The sequence below is a fragment of the Pollicipes pollicipes genome, unplaced genomic scaffold (assembly GCF_011947565.3).
Source record: "Pollicipes pollicipes isolate AB1234 unplaced genomic scaffold, Ppol_2.1 Scaffold_7231;HRSCAF=8579_pilon_pilon_pilon, whole genome shotgun sequence".
Taxonomy (NCBI): domain Eukaryota; kingdom Metazoa; phylum Arthropoda; class Thecostraca; order Pollicipedomorpha; family Pollicipedidae; genus Pollicipes; species Pollicipes pollicipes.
In genome coordinates, this window is record NW_023597034.1 from 1,615,577 (window position 1) to 1,636,267 (window position 20,691).

Below are 20,691 nucleotides of genomic sequence, written 5' to 3' on the forward strand. Positions count from 1 at the left end.
TCCTGGCTAGCGCGTCTACAGGCCAGGTTATTAAACATCTCAATTTGTATCAAAACTCCATCTAAGCAGCATGCTTACGCAGCTTTAAGCTTCCACCTCTCCTTTCATGCCCTGGTCTGTTCACTGCTGCAGCGCACCGCGCTGGCGGTAAGATCAGGCGACATACATACCTGTTCTGGAGTGCTGCAGCTCTGTCGCTGTGCGATCGTTGGTGCGTGGTCGAATCGGTTGCCTTCCGTCAGTGTATTCGTCCGCGTCTGGACCTTGCTTTTCGTCGCATGTGTATTCCAAGCTTCACCCGTTTTTCCTTTATTCATTAGTTTCCCTTTTGTTCTGATGCCCTCGACAAGAAACTGCAAAATCTTGTATTCCTTTTTTCGCTGGTTGTTCGCCTACGCTTAATCAAAGTTCCAAAAATGTACGTCCTTCTAATCTGTGTGCGGAGTTGACCCCGGAGCGTATAACTGCGACCGCGCTCGTTACTCACTGCTCGACTTGCAATACGGCCCTGTTCAAGAGCGTGTCCAGGGAGGGGTGGGGGCAGCCGGACCGCGGCCACCAAGATGGCCGAAGTCGGGTAAGAATGACACATTTCTTGGCTTCGAAAGAATGGAAAACTTCTGAGCAGTTTGTTTAACAAATGCTACTGGAGGCATTAGGAGCGAAATTTGACGAGTTATTGAACATCAGGGCACTTTGTTTGGCTTTTTGACTCCTCTAGGCCGCTGTTGATCCCCCCCCCCCGTGCGGTATTTTGTATCCGCCATTGCTCCTGTCCTGCCATCTGCCGGTTACCTGAGAAGGTTTTCACAGCCTGTCGTACCGCACCCTGTGGCCATCGGCAACAGGTGTGGAGCAAGTGGTGAAGTTACGCGGTCGGTACCCGCTTCAGGACAGTTCCCTTCGCCGTTTGTGGGAAGTGTAGCACCAAATGAAGCCAACGCTGAATTGCGTCTGCACGGGACGTATGCCTGTTTACCTGTGGCGGTAGATCACCCGTAACGATTGTAGTGCTAGCATGTTATATGCATGTAAATGCGTTTGGTGCGCCGTCAGACGATTAAGGGCCGGGACGCCGACCTTGCGGCCGCGAGTGACCTGCTGTTCGACTCGGACCACGGTCGTGTCAGCCAGTGTCAGGCGGGCGGCGTCGGGACCGTGGCGCCACCAGTGGCGTCGCCCGCGGGCCCGCCCAGCGGTCCGGCCGGGGGCGCTGCAGCTGTGTCGACAGATGTGTGCGACGGCCCGGCGGCCGACGACGGTGCAGGACCCTCACACGCCCGGCTCGGCCCGCGACACGGACTCCGTCGCCTTCCCCCGCACGGAAAGCAGCCGCGCAGTCATTCGCCATGGCGTCGCTGAAGCACTACGGGAGCACGAGCAGTCTTGGCAGCAAAGGCAGCCTCTCCAACCTGCTGAAGGACGGGGTCGACAACTTGGAGGGCTCCATCACTAAGAAGTGGCTTTCCTGGATGTTACGGTATTTCGCGGGCCGGTTTGGGCCGATGCTTAGTATGTTCCGGCGTGTTTCATACTCCCGCCCGTGCTCGAGGACAAAACGTGCGACTCGCGTTTCTGCCACAGACTCGCTTGCACGTTTATGTGGTACTTTTTCCATTCGCGAAAGGAAAGGAGCTTTTTATGTTGTGGTCGTTATTTGTGTGGTCTGTTACCTTGTGGGACACTCCACGCGCATCTAGTGGCTTCCGGCGTCTTCTTGCCGTTTGACCACTCGCCATAGTATATTTGTAAGGTGTGATCAGTGCCTATCCTACATAATGTCAGATTTGAAGACTCTCGTTCTGGGGTGAAAGGGATCCCGATGTGCGTAAGTTAGGCATTGCGGAAGTAAGCACCCAAATCTAGGAGGGTTCTCAAATCGCACGGGATGCGCGCATGTTCTGGCGCTCGACACGCTAATATCATATTCGAAATTTGAGTGCCACTCATTAGGTGCACGGAGCAGCCTCACTACCTGCAATACAGCCCTAAAACTACGCTGTCGTTTCTTAGCGCTGCGCAGCGTATACACACGCCACATGTCATTGGTTACTGTGATGCTCCGGGCATGGTTATTATACACGCCCCACGCAACATTGCCCATCATGCACGTACTGATGGCCACGCGGTAAACCAACAAGCCAATTAGGGTGCTTTGCCATCGACGTCATTGACCGTGTGTGTGCCCCGCAGGCGCCGTATGCAGACCAGTGTCGGAAGGGTGAAGACAGCTGAGGCCAATAGTTTTGTGGACGCGACCGTCGAGCAGACCAGGGAGCTGGTGAAAAACGAAGGCCACGAAGTCATGAAGGTGCCCAACGACCAGACGGTGTTCGAGGAAAAGGTGAACAGACAAAGAACGTCGTCACTTATGTAAGGCTGTTTTTCAGCTACTCCAGCTTTGGTGGGCCAGAATTTTCTGCCCTATTGCAGCTTGGCGATATTCTTCGCCAGTTCCTAGCTCAACATTAATCTTCCTAGCTGGGAACACTACGTCGCCACTTGCTATCCATTTTCCTTCCTCTTTATTTGTCGGTGTTATTTCCCGTAACGATGCAGGCATGCATGCCATAATATGAATGCAGGTAATAAAGTTGGATATATATATATATATATATATATATATATATATATATATATAATCTAGGTTACGTAAGTCGCCATTTTAGATACACCAGAAATAATAATAATTCGTACTTGCCTAATAACACTACGCAATGCAGTACATTAGACAACGAAATGCATTGTACTGAACATGAACGTTAGTTCTATATTCGTTATGTAACAGGGGCCGTGGCATCAACAACACCTTTCCGTACAGTTAAGGTTCTTTTCAAGGCTGTCCACGCATTTCTGACAGCACGTGAGGAATACCCTTTGCGCTGACAAGTCGATAACAGAGCTCTCTGTTAAACTACGGCCGAAGTTGACGCGCATCGGGTTTCCTTCCAGTTCTTGTTCTTCCGCGTCTCCGCCTCGGTGACTTTCCAGTCCTCCTACCTCAAGGGCCTGACTTCACTGGAACGGATAGGCGATGCTGTCTTGGAGCTGGACGGCGACTGGCTCACTCTGCAGACCGCGCTGGCTGCGGACCAGATAGAGGTACATGTGGAAGTGGCGACGTGGCCAACAACATCACCTCGTACCGCACCAGCAGCTGCGAGACTGGCTAACTGGCTAACAGCGCGATCAAGTGACCACAGATAAGTTACTCGCGAGCTACGCTGACAGCGTTTTCAGTCGTAACCGGACGGTGGCGCGACTGCATCGTCTTTCCCTTTATCGAAACCCGTGATGGTCAGGCATTATTGTTGAACGTGGCTACTTGAGCCGGAGTTGCAGTCATCAAACCATCGGTGCGTCCCCCGTGTTATGTTGCATGACCCTACTGTTCTCGTATCACGATCCAGGTCAGGCAGGGCAGCCAGAGCACGTGACGAGGCCAGTTGCCACCCCCGAGTCGGCTGACCACCTCCGGTCAGCTGGTCACCCCCGGGTCAGCTGGCCACCTCCTGGTCAGCTGGCCACCCCCGAGTCAGCTGGCCACCTCCGGGTCAGCTGACCACCCCCGGGTAACTGGCCACCTCCGGGTCAGCTGACCACGCCCGGGTCAGCTTCCCCATCGGGCAGACTGACGGCGTGCAGAACGGTATATCGAGCGCCGCCATTATTGCGGAAAAGGTGCGAGCCGCCTAAGAGCGCGACAATGAAATAGCGAAGCGTTCTTTCATATCCCGTCCCGCCTCACAGCCTATTTAGGCGAGCGTGTCTGCATTAATGCTTCTCAGACCTGGTAGTTATTACGCGGACGCTGTTGGTTCTGCGATTGCGTCATCTGAAAGGTGGCGGAGAAGCATCAATTTTGCGGGCTGCAAGGATGGCAGCCAAATTAAACTGTAGAGGGCCGGTGCAGAAACAGCGCCGTGGCGGTGACTGTCCAGACTGGTCGGTGACGGCCTCTTCCCTGGCCTGTGATTAGAGCCAGCACAGCATCGCCACCGGTGGCATGAGCCGCTCGGGTCGAGCGACCCCAGCTGCTCTCCTGCCGGTCCGGCGGCCGGCCGGCGGACCGGTTCGGCCGCCGGCGGCTGGCACGCGCGGACGGCGGGGCGCCGAACCGCGCCGGCCTGGGACGTGTCACCCGGCCGCCCTTCCACGTCTGTCCCCTGTCGTACACAACAAACGCGCTGTTTGCACGAGCCGTGAGCCATGTCACCGACGGAAAAAACGGTCTATGTTGTCGCGATGTCCATGTCGCTTTACTGACTGCCCGCCCGCTCAAGTGCGCGGTGACACACGATGCCAGCTGTCTGCAGTGACGCACGTTACGTGCATGCTCCTTGCATCACCTGCCCAGCGGGCGACTTGGCGCAACGCGTGGCACTGCGGCCGCGGCACTTATCGTAACGGGCGTTCGCGGCCGTTGCCAGTGCTTCTCCACGTGCGCAGCCCGGTTCATGGACATCGGGCCCACGTTCGAGCTGACGGCGCTCGTGGACGCCGTCACCCTCAAGGTCAAGGCCCGCATCAACACGGCCACCACGCAGGTCATCATCTGCACCTGCGAGCTCGTCCACGTCGGGTGCGTGCTGGACCGGTGGCGCCCCGCTTCGCGCGCGGGCGACGCTGCTCGCGCTGCGATGCGCTCGAAGGTTCGGCGCTTATAACGCGAAGCGGAGTGGCGCAGGGTAACGTGGGAACTCCGCCAAGTGCTGGCGATGCACGTGAGTCGGTGCAACCGGGCGGCTCTCCGCTGGCAGTTTGCTAGGAGAACGGGGAAGATGTCGCAACGTGATTGACGTCCGTGCCGGGTGTCGGGTATGGTTGTTTTTTATTGAGCTTGTCTTTTTACTTTAATAGGCATATGGAAGAGTTTCACTTTGGTGAAGTTACAGCCTCGGGTCCCAGGACCCTGACCTTAATTCAGAACACGTGCTCTGTTGCATGAGACATCCTAGTGCGCGTGAGTCGTCAGGCAAAAGGGTAAACTTCTCTGCGAGTCCTGCGGGCCTCGAGTTGAGATGGAGACTCGTATGTCGTGTCGGACATGCTTCCCATGCACGTCCTTCCCACATATGTACGGCCTTCCCAATTCGAGAGAAACACACGACTTGTGGAGAGACTCACGCACCTGATGTGCTCACACTTTCATCCCTCTGGCTGATTTACTGGCATTCTCATCCCTCCAGTATATATTTCGGTTAGCATAGCTATTTGAAAGCTATGCGATACGCCGCCACTTGGTCGAACTATATTATGACCACAGTCACTGGGTTGCGGCAACGCTGATAAACTCATGCGTTGATGTCTCGCAATCCATCGACACCGACCGCTCACAAGATTTACACGTCGATAGCAGCTATTTTCCGGTTGTGTGTGGTTGCTTGGATTCGCTTCGCCCTCGCTGGTGAATACGGAAAGCCTGAGCGACTTTTGGCGCATTAAAGTGCGAGCCGTGCCGAGCGTTTTCTCCGTTCCAGGGACATGGTGGTGAGCGAGTCGGGCGAAGTGCTGCGCGTGGTGCCCGGCGGCCAGGCTGATGACGGGCAGGACGCCGCCGCCTTCCCACTTACCTCGCTGCTCGCCGTGGTCAGCGAGCTCTTCGTGTCGCGCTGCCGGGACAACATCATACAGCTGTTCGAGTGCGAGGCGCAGCGGCAGTTGCTGACGGCGCTGCAGCAAGCCGACCTGGAGCGCTTGGTCGGCATGTACGGCCGCAGCTACTTCCGGAGCGCCGCTGAGCCCGAGCCCAAGCTGCCGGCGCCCTGAGGCTCCGGACGCTGCTCAGGCGGACGCCGCTCGTGACCGGGGACGGGCGGAGCACGCGCGCGCAGGCCGCTTCATGGTGATCTGCCTGCGGTAGTCACTTGACGCGGCCTCGTGTCATCTCCGAAGCTGTAGCGTCTCGACCCTCAGTGCTCGATGTAATCCTTTATCAGGCGAGATACTGTGAGATTGGCTTGTTTCGAATGTGTGTTATGTATTGCTTTGACTGCATTATCGAATGTGGAGACAACGTGTCGAAAAGAAGCAGCATGAATGGTCTGTAAGTGTCATGACCAGCCAAAGACACATCGTGTGTCTGTGGCCCGGAAGTGGAATTGGTTTCATTATTGCTCCCCTGCCCGCGTTCGGCGTCAGGAGGCGGACACTTTGATGTGCCGGCATAAACTCTCACATGCACTGCTGTCGACCTTAAAATTCGCTTGTCAGATTGCTGATATGTTTGAGCTCTTCTAATAAACGTATGCCTTCGTCGAATTTAACCATCAACGGCATTGCTTTATCGCATAGCCATTGGTCTCGGGATTGCCGGCAATGATAAGCAGGTCTAGCCACTTACCTCCACTCGCTTTTGTCACGTGCTGTTTACCATGTCTGTCGGCTCTCCAATTATCGATCGCTGGAATGATTCATCGCCATGCGTCACAGCTCAGGCCCAGGCTTGGCCGCTTGCCTCGCCGGCAGTCCGCTGCCTGATCCGGGCCGCTCGTGTCGATAAAGAGAGCTCGATGTGACCGACAGCAGTCGTCTACATGCTCACAGCTACCTCTTCAACGCCTTCAGCTGATGGTCCGTTATTCTACGTGCAGATGGTTCATGCATGTCTCTGCGTTGTCGATGACTCGCCAATAAAATGGAAAGCACAGAGCCATAGGCTGCTTGGATATGGCCGACCGCGGGGAACTGCTTCTTATAGCGAAATTGAATCCTTTTGAGTTCAAATACGAGTGTTGGTAATTCAGCGGCATGTTGGCCTCGAAGTGCACAGTGCAATAGGGGAAGTTTTTGCCCATTAGCACACTAAAGCTGCAGTATCATTTACCTTTTCTATAAAATGTTTCGATGATGTGCATCCAATCACTTCATTCACAGCTCGCTCAGCCATCAGGCTCATCGGCGGGAGTGGTGAGTATATTACCTAAATCCAGTGGTCCTGCTGTTCAATACAACGCTATGTTAGTAATCCCTGTCGCACCACACATAAATATCAATGGCTGCTTTTGAGCCGTGTCGCGAAGGAAGCTTTGCACAGAAGCTGCACCCCCATGTTTCCCACCGACTCAACTCTGGTGGAAGGCCTCTGCTCTTGGCACGCTGCCAAGACCAGTCCGAGAAGCGTGGCAAAGTGGCGGTTAGAATTCGTGCGCGCAAGGGACCAAGCAGCGCTTGAGCGGGAGCCCATGCCAGGGTGCGAATCATAACAATCCTCGTCATGACGGCAAGTTGTTTCTGCTGTACGTTCGCAATCCGCACGGAGACATCCAAAGGCGTTACTAAGATTTTTGACGTCTGCACGGGCTGTGGGAGAGGACAACCGACGTGCTGGGGTCCAAGTTCTGGTGCCCCGGCGGCGCCAATCAAATGTGCTGTGGTTCAATTCATCGAAGCAACGAGACCCGTTCTCGCCAGGCGAGGGAACACGACATCCGGGTGGGCATGTCCCTGGCACCCTACCCGTGTTAAGCATTAAAGCCATCGTTCCAATCTCCTCATGTCCAAACACGTTCCCGATTTGGCCAATGCGCTTTGGAGGCAACAAAATAGTGGGTGCAAACTCAATAACTATTACATCGTACCCTCCCGTGGTCCATTCCTGGTATCGCCTATGCTCAAACCGCACCAGCGCGTCCAACGCTCCTCGGACTCCTCGTGATCGACCGACGTGTCACGGGCGGGAACACAGGAAGCCACGCCCACCTACGAGGTCCTGATTGGTTGAGTTTCTCCGTTGAGATTAGTGGCCTGCTAGTTGCAATGAAACATGTGCTTTTATTGTTTTCATTTTGCCATTTTCGCTTCATTTGAAGCCTTTGGTTTTCATGGATGCGTTAGCTGTCACGGAAAACAGAATTTAAAGAACCTTTAAAGGGTTTCAAGTCCATCGGGTGATCAAAGTTGGCTGCCCCTCAGGATATACACGTGTTTTACTAAGCATGAGTACGGCGTAGATATTGGGCGCTGCCTGTGGGAGCTTATGATCCGGAGGCTGGGGCGTTCAGGGGACCTTTTTCATAAAATATCGTGCAGAAGTGCAGCGCCGACATGAGCATAGACCTTCTTCTTGCAGCGGCGCAACATCTAGAGCAGCAATCGAAAAGGAAAAGAGGTAGGTCGTCGTGCGCTGACGAGCAAGCTGCTGAAAAATCGATGATTCCCACGAACTCGTGAGCCTGACCGGTCACGCTGTCCACGCCTTCAGTGGTTCGTGTCGAAATGCCTCTATAATGTAATTTTGGCCAATCTATCGTGAGTCACGCTGGTGACACCTAACGGTCTCAAATTTTGATTTTAAGATAACATGGAACCTACAACAGTGCTCTGGGAACATCAGCTGGTTGGGCATGTGTTGCCAGAATCAAGGCTGTCACTGCATGACAGTTAGCATGCATACAATTTTTGTGTGTTTTGGGCTATTTTCTTTTATCCTTTTCTGAGTCTGAAGTATCTAGACATTGACATCCTCCTCCTCCACCCACTTGATCAAATGTGGATTCACAGTGTAGGTCAGTATGTAATCAGTCAAGATTCAGTGTGAACCATAGTTGTTTTTATCATGTTATCACTGCATATGTCTATGTATGCAAGTGCACACTCATAACCTATGTTCAAAATGCCATTTATATTACTAAATTCTTGGGCACTAATGCTATATGGTGCTAAATGCTTAGGTACTAAATGGTTTCAGTTGTTTCCACCATTTCACTGTGTCTTGTGTTATGCTCTACACACAGCTGTACTTTAAACCTTTTTTTATTTATGTTAAAGATGAATCAAGGGTAACACATTTGATGAAATAGAAAGTAATTTTTGAAATCTTAGTAATCACCATGTGTCAATAATTCAAACAGCACAGTAATTGCAGTCTGCTTTATGTATTCTTTCCTGTACATGTTCAGTTACATACACTGCTTTTAAAAACAGATCAGAATGCATAAATAATTTCAACTTAGTATTTACCAGTATGTTGGAAAAAACAACTGCAGCATTCACAAACTTGTTAAGACAGCTGCCTGAGCCAAGGGACTAAAAACAATAGGTCTATGCTTGAATTATGTCATTGTTGTGCTCTCTATGCACATACCTATTGCATATAGTTGTGCTAGATTTGAAAAGAAAAAGAAAAGATGAAATAAGTTCAAAGTTTTTTATACCTATGCTGCAGTGTGTCAGTAATATGATCCATGTGTGTGATAGCATGGAAGCATTAAATAAGTTCTGTGTTAGTGTACAAGTCTGCTATTTGACAGACCAAACATATTTTGGGTACCATGAACAACAAGAACACTGGTATTGAAAGAACTGACAACTTATTAAAACATGAACTTTGGGCATAGTTGAACTATGGCTAGGCCATAGTATGCATGGTAGTGTTCAATCCATATTCTCTAAGGCTGTTTGGTTTCTGCCTTGGCTTAATGACTTCAGACTGTGGAATGCTAACTGCAAGGATCCAGGGTGTTTCTTCCACATTGAATTGTTGTTGATGATCTGATGTCAGGTATCAGGCATGTGCCTGGATCCCCCCAAATAAAAGATCCCAGGATCCAATCTCAGGGTCCCATTAACATGGAATCCTGCAGGATCTTGGATCCACCCTTGGCATGTAGGCACATGTTTGAACATGATTTAATCTTTTAAATTTCTGGCACTGTAATACCAATATGGTGCAACTTTTTGTTCAGTTTGATTTTGGACAGCTTTGCCGGGATTTATTCACTCATTGCGGCCCCCTGTGGCAAATTATTTGTGGTTACACAGTGAACAAACTAGTGCTTCAGCTCCTTCAAAACAGTTTCTGGACATCCATCTAATTTTTGATAATTGGGTGAGGGTGAGATCATATGTAGCATGAATGAAGACACTTCAGTGTGGATGATCACCAATAGAATATCGACCATAGCTAGCTAATGATGCCTACTTGCTGATGGTAACTGAGCTAGCTAGCCTTGACCATGTAGGTCTCTCCACATTTTGAGGCACTTTGTACTCAGCATGCATCTTGTTTTCAGTTTGATTCAGAACCAAAATGAAAGCTGGCTGGAGCAGCACAGCATTTCAACAAATTGCTTGTCATCATCACTGCTGCAACCCCTGGCCTAGCTCTGCCCTGCTCTGTCAAGCTCACTTGTGGTCACCACATTTGGCACGCGGTGTGGATGAAGCCACGTATAGAGACTGACACTCGGAGAAATGCGTTGTGGAGTCACAATCCTAGGGCTGCGTGACATCGCTAGGCGTACCAACTTACCAGTCCCGACAAAGGTCATACTTTTCTGCACGGAGACAGTCGACGGGAGTGTGGAACTGTTCAGAACGATGCCGGTGTTTGGACCCGTGGCGTAAGCGTACCTGTCTTTGTTTAGGATAATGGGCCTGAAAATTGATTGTCGAGCCATTCGTGTGTGCAATCCGGAGCATTGTCTTTCGGTGTTTGCGACGAACTGCGGCGTTGGTCGATACAGCGTACTTGAAATGTGAGGGAATGGGTCACCCGAGCGGTGAGTCGAGCTCAGTCTTGCCTGCCTTAGGTGGGGCGCGTCCGACCCGTTTTTACGAAGCCCGTTTGCTCGCAGCCGCTGGTCGCGCAGTGCCTGGCAGTTTTTGTTATCAAACAGGACAATACTGAGCCCATACTTGCATTGCAATAGTGCTGAGATTTATGCTCTAAGATTTGCACGCTCAAAATTTGTATCTGCGGTTCTGTTCATGATTGCGTATCTTTCGTATGTGCAAAGTATGCGCGGCTCTTCGCACCGAATTACTCGATCAATTATCGTGGGTATATCGTCAACGCATTTTTTCAAATGCATGATCTGCCTGCTAGCATTTTGTGGTATATGAAATGCTCTGCAACGCACATCTTCGAACAGCAAAGTATTCTAACGCATTTCTTTGTATATGCACATTCATCCCGACACCGTTCGGGTCGCGTTCTTTTCCCACACCCAGGGCCTTAGGCAGAGTGGTAGTGTGCGCATCTATATTTGTGCATATTCATGCATAAAGATTAAAGCGTCGAAACATTGGGTTGTGCGCAGTTGTATATATATATATATATATATATATATATATATATATATATATATATATAATATACTAAGACCTATTTCATGAATAGAGTGAAGACAGGGTAGACTGTTTCTTGTCATATGCCTGCCAATCCCGGGATGTTCGAGAATTCAGCCCTCCCGCCAAGTTATCGAGACGTCAATTTCAGTGCGAGTGAAATGCTTGAAATGGTGTGGAGAACTGCCAATGCGTGGAGTCAACAATATTTAATTGCTCAAAAATACTTCACGCCAAGTTCCATGTAGCAGGATAATAAATTAGCCGAAGGTGTACGTGTGTCTCGTGCGAATGAGTGCGGAATGAGTCACCATTAATCCCTCATCCGTCGAAGTACATGACTGACGTTTGTCAGTTCCTGTGCGAGCCCATGCTGTGGTGAGATGGCGGGGCGCAGAGGCGTATCCAGGGCGGTCGACTGGGGCGGGGGGGGGGGGGTCAACTGCGAGGCTTTACGTCAATCCTTGGTTTAGATCTCATTCTCCGTTATTTGGAACAGAGTGTAGTTTGTTACCTGAAGTGTTGGGGGGGGGGGGGGGGGGGTACTTTTCACGTCAAGGGTTCACAAAAGCCGACAGTGTCCTCAAGTCTTTGCGCTAGGGAAATTGGCGCCCCGTAGAACCTTGGTCTGTGAGGAGACACCAGATCCAGCTGCGATACGCTATCCGGGCAGGGCTGGTGACGGCCAGGCGACGTCGGCCCACCCGAGCCCGATGGCCGGACCTTTAGTTCGGCCGCATCAAACGCAAGCCACCATCGGGACGAGGCCTTGTGGAAACGAGGGCGAGCTCTCCAAATACTTGAAATACCCATTCATCCTCTTTTGCCACGAGGGTGTGATGCGGCTGTTGACTTCCCTAGTTCTGGTTAAAGCTTTTTCGCAAAGACCACCCGTGTGTCCCCTTGGCCTCTAGGTCAATTGCACATATCTTAGATCTGATAGGTTCGTCTAGGTCCTAAGAATTTAGTACAGATGGATCGGAAAATAGAGCCAGATCCCTACTGAGTCTAAAAAATGGCGCTGTCTGATCCCGCATCCAAGGCTCCGGTTCGTCGCCGACTACTGCTTTGTTTACTCATCAACGCTATTGCACCGCACGCTCGAGAAATAAAATGCGATTCGGCTTGCGCTAGTAAGCGCTGGTTGCGCCTAAAGGTATGGACGCTGAATGCTTCAGGCGACTCGCTCCAATTCGCCCGTTACCGTCTTATGACGATAACAACAAGGTGGGCGATGTGTCGTTCCTATTATTTTCAAAGCCGGCGTGTTTGGCAGATACCAGGGGCATAAATGTGTGTCGGGAGAAGTGACGGAGGCCCTGATTTGAAGACATCTGAACGCTATAAGCATTCAACATCATACGTTTTGGCTACTAATATCGTGCATCCCACATCCCACACTGATCTGCGGCTTAGTCGGACCACGACAGGTATCTTAACATGAGGAAGATAGGAGGCGAATGGAAGTTAATATTCACCCCATTTTCCCGTCCTGAGTATTCTATTGACGTTAGATGTTGTCATTCAATTGCCAGAGATGATTCAGGTTTTGTTTGGGGGCTACGTGTATCAGGACCTGTCCAGTATATCTCGAGATATCTGGGATATATATGATTCGACCCTCGCCAGGATTAGAGTCGAAATTCAGCGCAGGAAATAGAGGGATCATTCTATGCTATACCAGCTCAACCAATCAACGTGACCCAACCCACTGGGATTTCGGCAAAGTTTGTCCACTGAGTGTTACCAAGCTCTTGGTACATTTCTGAGACATTTAGAGCGGTGGAGACTACCATTTGGAGACATGTACATTTTCGTCTTTTTATGTTTGGAAAGTAATGTTTTTTTAGCAGCCGTGTGTAGAAAAGTTGTTGTCCACAGACTTCATGTTCAACACTGGTGATAGACCTTACAGGTAATGGCTACACTGGCTATAGGTAATGAAATAACAAGGGAAACATATTAATATAAGAAATACCTTATGCGAAGCTTGGTTAAATTTCTAAAGAAATGTAAAACATCCGACTGAAAAGGAATATTACACGATAGTGGATAATGAAGCAAGCACCATATGTGATGAAATAAGCTCACTTACAACAACTGGTGTATTTTAAAGTGGAAATGATCGCTCTAGACAGCAAATTTTTTCCATGCATTAAATATGCTCCTCAGTGCGTGATTTAGATCAGACGTATTCAAGTAATTCGTAGCAGAATTCGTATTCCTTGGAGGGAAAAACAGGAGAATTGAGATATAGATGCGTTAATATTTCGGCAACATGCGTTTATAGAAACGAATAGCATACATGAATGCACTTCTGGTATTCGTTTCGCTAAAGGCATGTTACCGAAATATCAACGCATGTATATCTCTATTCTCCTGTTTTTTTCTCCGAAGAAGAAGGCTATTACTACTGTCTTATCTATGTGAACAATGTTCCTCGTAAATGCACGTGACAACTCAATACGTCATCATTTGATTTCGTCGTGGAACGTTTGTATGATGTTGAGGTACGGCCGAACTAACCGTGCGAAATGACCGCCTTAGCGCGCATGTAGTACTTCAGCTCGCCGAGAGATGGCGGTGACGGCGCTGGAAGTGTTTACTGAGCAAAATATCGTCATGTGCTCGTGTTTTGGCCTTTTGCCGTGCTGCTCTAGCATGTTTATCCGTAAGTTTAAGAAGTTTGCTTGCATTTACACGTTTGATTATGGCGCTGTTCGTGAGTTATTCGATTACAAGTTGTATTTCCGTATAACTAGCAATCTTGTCCAACTTCTTGCATTATGCAGCAGAAAACGTGATTCATGACTGAAACTTGCACAGCTTGATCAACGTTGATGGAAATCCAATCGACGTCCACATGGACGCCAGATCTTAACGGCTCGACGATAATATTGCTTTTGGCCCTGCACGCTGCATGACCTATGGGATGGCAGGATTTGAATGGCATTGCTATGGCGTCACGCACACATAAAAGGCCTCAAAATGGTCTGCACGAAGTAGTCTGCATATCTTCACGGATACGTGGCTCGGAAACTAGAGGGTTATATGTCTGAAGAAGTGCAGGGCTGCAAAATGACTAGTTCAGTTGGTAAACCCATACAAATGTGGAACACTCCCTTGATATTTTAGAATACGCTTTTTTTATTATCCATGCACTTCTGCCTTGGAATCGTCGCAGCCGTGTTGGGGATTTCGAGACCGACTCATCCGGCAAGCACCACATCGGTCCTGTCGCGTGCAGTGGCCGGCCAGTCGGTCACCGAAATGGATCAGACAGCGTACGTAGGCCAATGACGACGGCCAATAATTATGCGTTCCCTTTCCCACCCCCGCCGAAAAATAAGACTGACAAACGTACAGGCCACTTTTGCTTGCTTCCGTACATGCGGGGTATTTTTTGCGTTTGCAGTACGCAAAAATGCTCCGAATTCCATACCAATGAAAATGTGACCAAAATATTACTTTCGTGCAATTTGGAAACTTAAGAAGGAACACTTCACTTTGTCAACACTTAGTCGTCTCCCCAAACCAGCCGATGGGATCTGGCTCGGGATACAGAAGTCGGACATGTTTGTTGGGGGTTATGTGGCTGTCCCTCGGCCCTTGAAGACTGGCTCGCTCAGTGAACGCCTCCAGTGTTCCACCTGTTCCGTCACGAGGGGATTTTGTGTGGCATGTTGCGAAAAAGTGTCTGGTACAGTTCAGCTGAAATTTACTTCGGTGACGGCTCATCCGAAAGGCGTATTCGTTTTACATGAGGTGGCAGATCCGTAAGTAATGTAATGAAATTTCCGTCGTGAACTCTTTTCAAATCGCAGCAATTCCTCTGCCGCCTTCTCAAATATGTACGCCGTCTCGGCGTTATGCGGCGTTCAGTCGCTTGTTATACAAAAGCTTTTCACTGTCACTTCCTTGCCGTGTTATCGTTATGTATGCGACGAACTGATACAGTGTCGGATGTGCTCTGCCCAAATGGAAGATGGTATCTTAATCCAAAAACGGTTAATTTTCAAAAAATAGCGGCACAAAATATACCATTGAATTATCCAAATTAGCCCCCCAGGTGCGTGTTTTGCGTCTTCGCGACGAAATGATGCTTTGTCACCTTTGCTATTTCCATGCTGATCTTATTGTATTTTAATGTTTAGTCAGTGTTTTATTTTGTGTCTGTGATACACGCTTTCGTGGACACGCCAATCGCTTCAATCTCCTCTGAATGATGTTCCGAGTTGGAGAAAACCCTGCACACAGATCTTCAAATCCGTAATGGTGGGGCGTCAAAAGTGATCTTGGCAGGTGTCCTTGGTTGTTTGTACGGAATACCTACAGGCTATCATCGCGCCGTGTAAGCACTTAGACGCAAAAAAGTACATCTTACTTCTAAGTACAAGTTTGATTTTGTATTGTAAAACGCGCCGGGGTGGCCGGTTTAACACGACGCCGATTGGTTGTGGGAGAGTGGGGGCAATTTGACCCCCTGTTATCTCAAAAGTAAGAGAGCTAGAAACACCGAAAGAAGGCCAGGAACAAACACCACAGGAAAGATACGCCTGTACACGAACTCGCTTGTGTCCAATTTTAAAGTCCTTAGGTCATGACCTTCGAGTCAAATAAGGTCAAACAAAGTCAAACGCTGGGCAGAATCCAGGGCTTCGTCTAGCACTCCGTCGTCGCGTCAGATTGAACGATTCCTCGAGGAATTGCCTTCGCTGACAGCTATTGCGTGGTGCGGCAGGCGCAAGTTGCGGCGAGCTGCGGCGAGTTCCGGTGCGGCCCAACACAGCCATGGCCTAAATTTGGTCTGCTTTAGATCAGCGGCTTCACAAAGCATGTGTAATGTTGTTTTATTAAAAGATCGTCTTTTTAATTGGCTATAGCTGTGCAAAGCTATGCAAATCACAGCTATGCCCTGCCGTTCGGAAGTTATTTCGGAAGAACCTTGGGGCGAGGGGGGGGGGGGCAATTTGACCCACCCCCACTCGAGCGCGTTCTAGTGCTTTGGAGCTAAAATTATAATCTTTTCCCGGTATGCCAAAAGTGAGCACCCGACATTCTGTCCAGCTGACAAGTTTTCCATTTGTTTGACGGGAATGAAAAGTGTGCAATTCACATAACATTGCACGACCTGAGCTGAAGTGGACCTTACGATCAAAATTTGTTTTGTTTGCCGTGAAAATCCGTCCTATACATGTTACTGGTTTCCAAGTTCGGCACTCGTTTGTCTACTTTGACCCCATTTCACGAACATATTTTTTTATTTTGTGGTGTTTAGATGGCTTGTCGTAACGCATGACAAAGGTCACCATGACTCTGGTTAGGCGAAATTACCGAGGCCAACGAACGTTTTTTTCAAGATTTTCGTCGATCGTGTGATAATATAGTGAGATAACACGGAAATCCCAGAGGACTGCAGGCGGTTGCGGCCGGCGGAATGCCCAGGTGGTGACGGTTTGTGAGTATGGCCGACTCCCCGTGCTTTCAAGGACGTTTTATCACCGGCTTGTACAGGATTGGTAATGATTAAATCATCGTCGGTTTGTTCAGTCAGGTTTGCGTGGGAAGCGTGCACGTGCAACATTGTTTGTTCAGTCAGGTTTGCGTGGGAAGCGTGCACGTGCAACATTGTTTCACCAGATCCTGGAGCGGAATCGCCACAAGGGAAATATTTTAAGATGAGACCTGGTATCTTTCCGCCAAAGTATCGCGATTGTGTACCTGTGTTGTTGAAAAACATACCTTATATCCCATGTGTTAATACATAAAGCCCCCAAAACTGTTCGACCTGGTCTCCCAGTGTTCAAAAGTCAGGGTGGATTCATTGTAATAGTTTTTAAATAGAATTAAGTAAGTTGTTGCTTTTATGAGGACCTATCACAGAACTAGGAAATTCAACGGCCACATCATGCTCTGATCGCAAAGGGACAGAGAGTGAAAGGGTAATTCAATTGTTAAGAAAGCTCGCCTCCCATCTCAAAATCCAAAACCGAACCGAACGAGCACAGGCCAGAATATGCGGTGAAAAATATTGGAGGACGGAGTCGATATATATATATATATATATATATATATATATATATATATGCAATCATTTATTGCATATTTCTTATGAGAAACAGCCCAGACAAACCCGACAAACTAAAATGCACCAATGTAGTGTATCGATTCAAATGTCACATCAAAGGCTGCAAACGTCGTTCCGTACAATACATTGGTGTAATCACAACGACACTCACGACGCCTGACAATGCACTTACGTGACGGGGCACCTCTGGACGACATGCGACACGAACACGACAGGGCATTGACACGACAACAACTGACAGACAGCACTGACATTTTACGGACATGCAATGACAGAAGACGCCTTCCAATTTGGGAAAGTATAGTCATTACCCAACTCTCTCCAGCCCTAAACAGACGAACAAATCATGGTACAACCCTTGAACGATTAGGTGGTGGGCGGTGAGCACTATTGATGTGGTTGTGGCAATAATGTTCTCATTGTGTCTTTAGGATTCCCGTTATGAGGGTATTTGATATGTATCAAAGTGAAAAAGGATTCTGTCTTACTTTAATTAGCCATGCTTCATTTGTGTTCGCTGTACCAAAATATGTTTTCGAAAAGTATTGCACAATTTCTTACCCTTTAAAACTCAAAACTTATTTCTTGTACCATTTAGTCTTTTCCGACGATGAGGTAGGACCTTGAAACGTTAGAATGGGAAGAGCGACGAATACATGAGTAATTTTGTGCGAGCCATCTTTAATCTAAACGATAATGCCAAATCAAAAGCCCGGAAACTAGAACGATGCTTCAAAAAAGTCGTCAATGCTGAGTCAGCAGTTATTTTTAATCGAACATGTATATAAGAAAGGATCTTGCCAAAATATTCCAACATGATTTGATATATATATATACATATATATATATATATATATATATATATATATATATATATATATATATATATGTATGTATATATCTGTTTCGAATGATAGATTATACCGACCGTCTAGACAACTCGGTATAGCGACATTGACCACCTCGGTGATGCGGTTGGTTAATGCGTAGGCAAGAGGCATTTGGTTTTGGCCTGATTTCACCATTCGTTTCCTGCATCGGCTTTTTCACGTGGCATAACATTAACTGGCGCGTGTTGGCCCTGCCGCGGTATTGATGCTGCGCCGGCCGGCGTCCTTGACAGTGAGTGCACGGGCGGGGGCTGCCTGTGAGCAAACCCCTTGGTGCCGTGACCCACCCTAGGGGCATGCCATCACTCTAGGTCACTGGAGCACTCAGGCCTGCGGGCTCAATACATCGAGATGAGCTTAATGTACGCGTGCGTGTTACGGCGGGCGTTCAAGCAGCAGACATGTTGTCAAGAGACCCGCTGGTGCCAGTGATAGCACATCTGTCGTACATGTGCAGTTTAAATGTTGTGGCAGGTAAGCAGAAAATCGTTTGCATTGGGAACAAAAATAGTCTTCAGAACAGTTGTCGATATTTATATTTAACTGATGAAGTTTGACAGGTGCGTAAATGAGGCAGCCGTGCAGCTCGGATCCCGTAATGTCGAGCAGCTGTTCGGTCAGGGCGAGTGTAACTCTTGAAGGGAATAGTCAGCTATCGGACGCAATCACCCGCAGAGCGACATTTCTCAAGCGAGAGGATTGGCAAGGTCCTGTGGCTTATGGCACTGATGAAGACCCAACCAGAACGTGTACCGTTTTGGGCTTCGGTAGGAGGCACCGAGTTCGAGAGAGGACGGTACCACTAGCGGTGCGTTATGGGACGCGTCTAGTACCGATGTGACGTCAGACCGTCAGATCGTCCGCTGCTTGGGGTTGGTCGGGAATGCCCGCCTGGGGGGTGTACCTGTTGGATGGCTCCGAGCGAGGCCTCAGACCAAACGAGTTTTACGTGGAACAGAGGAACAATCCTGTGTTTGTGCGGTCCGGCCCGGTCGTCATGCTTTCTGGAAGCTAATGATGCCTGTGCAACCACTGATTGGGGCATCATGCCATTCGTGGGAACAGGCATGACATTCCTGATAAAGCTTCGCTGTTTACATTCGAAGGCATTTGCACTTGAACTGTTTTGGTCGAGCCGGATTTCGCTGCAACATGGCACCAATTACATGGCTTAAATTGCCGGACATGGCCGTACCCAAAGCCAGCCAATTCGAGAGACGTGGTGGCACCATCAGCCAGCCAGTTTATCAGACATGGTGGCGCCCTCAGCCAGCCAGTTTATCAGACATGGTGGCACCCTCATCCAGCCAGTTTGTCAGACGTGGTGGCACCCACAGCCAACCAGTTTTCAAGCTTTTTGAATTAGCGCGAGAACACGACGTCCGAGAACCTCTGCCCGCGCAGCTCCCTTGCAGACGAATTTCTAAATGTACTCATCATACACAGGTGAACACAGTTGAACTGTGCAAACTAGAGGCGCTACTTGCTCCAAAATATCAGCCCGCTGCCCATTTGCATGCCTATACAAATATTTAAAAAAACATGGACAAATCAGACTGAAAACAAAACAACTTAAATGGAAGATATGCTGAAAAATAATAGCAATCGCAATGCGGAAGAACCGTGTTATATAAGTACCCTGTGGTCGTGGTCGCAAATTGCATCCACTTCAGATATGGATAGACAAACCCTGCGCCACCGGTTTTTCAGTTTCGACGACTTTTGCGCATTTCAGATACCAGTAAATGCTGGCTGTATGAACAGGCGAGTGTGACTAGGATAAGGCGAGGCTCACAGTTAACTATGCGCTTTATTGATCATGGATATTTATTTTTATTTGTGAGGTATGGTTTTTGTGTAAACCAAGAAAGGTTGAATGCAGCACACCCTCACAATAACAGCCAAGCGCACTGTGTTGCTATATTAGCATTAAGGACCCACCTAACTGCTGGTCAGTTAACACGCACCCGGGTGGCCGGCGGGTGCCCCCCCCCCCCTTTGCTCAGGGTGGGGTGGGGGGGGGGGGGCAATTTGACCCCCTGAGATTCCGGGAACTAAGAAAGCTAGAGACACCACATGTACAGGGTGTGTTGACCTGTACGTGAACTCACCAAGGTCAAAGTTTCAGGCTCCTAGGTCATGATCTTGGGGTCAAAAAGTTTAAACAAGGTCAAGTTCCAGGTTGGTCTCCGAAGTCCCCCAGAACCTAGATAGCCATTTCTAAGCAGATGGTCACATTCTCATTCAAGGTCAGTGAGCCTCGTTCGACCTTTTGAAGGTCAAGGTGACCAAAATTATACAAGATTGCTTTGAGTTTTGTACTTGACTAAGCGACAAAGATTGCGCCAGGCAGTATGTTCCTAAAACAAAATGTTGACCTGGGTCATTTTTTGTCAATGACCTATTCTGACCTCTAAGAAGTCCATGGAAGATTTATGATGCTGTTCCTGCTATCAATAAAATCAAAATGAGCACCAGAAATTATCCCATACAGCAAGCCCTAGAGTAACAAAACAGGTTGGTTTTGACCTTGGTGTGACCTTCATACCTGACCTTAGGTCGATTTAATTTGCTCGTTAAACTGTTGTGTTGTCCCAAGAAAGCATCTTAGAGATGTATGGCGTCGTCTAACGCTCAGTTGTT

The 20,691-nt window shown here is 48.9% G+C and overlaps 1 protein-coding gene across 2 annotated transcripts; it reads left to right on the forward strand.

Moving 5' to 3' along the window:
• The first annotated feature begins 1,251 nt into the window (after window positions 1-1,251).
• Window positions 1,252-6,644, forward strand: LOC119110270 (uncharacterized). Of its 2 annotated transcripts, none has more exons than XM_037234031.1 (5): window positions 1,252-1,480; window positions 2,194-2,344; window positions 2,953-3,102; window positions 4,431-4,582; window positions 5,481-6,644. In XM_037234031.1, the coding sequence occupies exons 1-5, from the start codon at window positions 1,350-1,352 to the stop codon at window positions 5,767-5,769; spliced, it is 873 nt and encodes a 290-aa protein (XP_037089926.1). In that variant the 5' UTR covers window positions 1,252-1,349; the 3' UTR covers window positions 5,770-6,644. The 2 variants fall into 2 exon arrangements, with proteins under 2 accessions (XP_037089926.1, XP_037089927.1); XM_037234032.1 differs by having other exon boundaries at window positions 3,007-3,102.
• The last annotated feature ends 14,047 nt before the right edge of the window (window positions 6,645-20,691 follow it).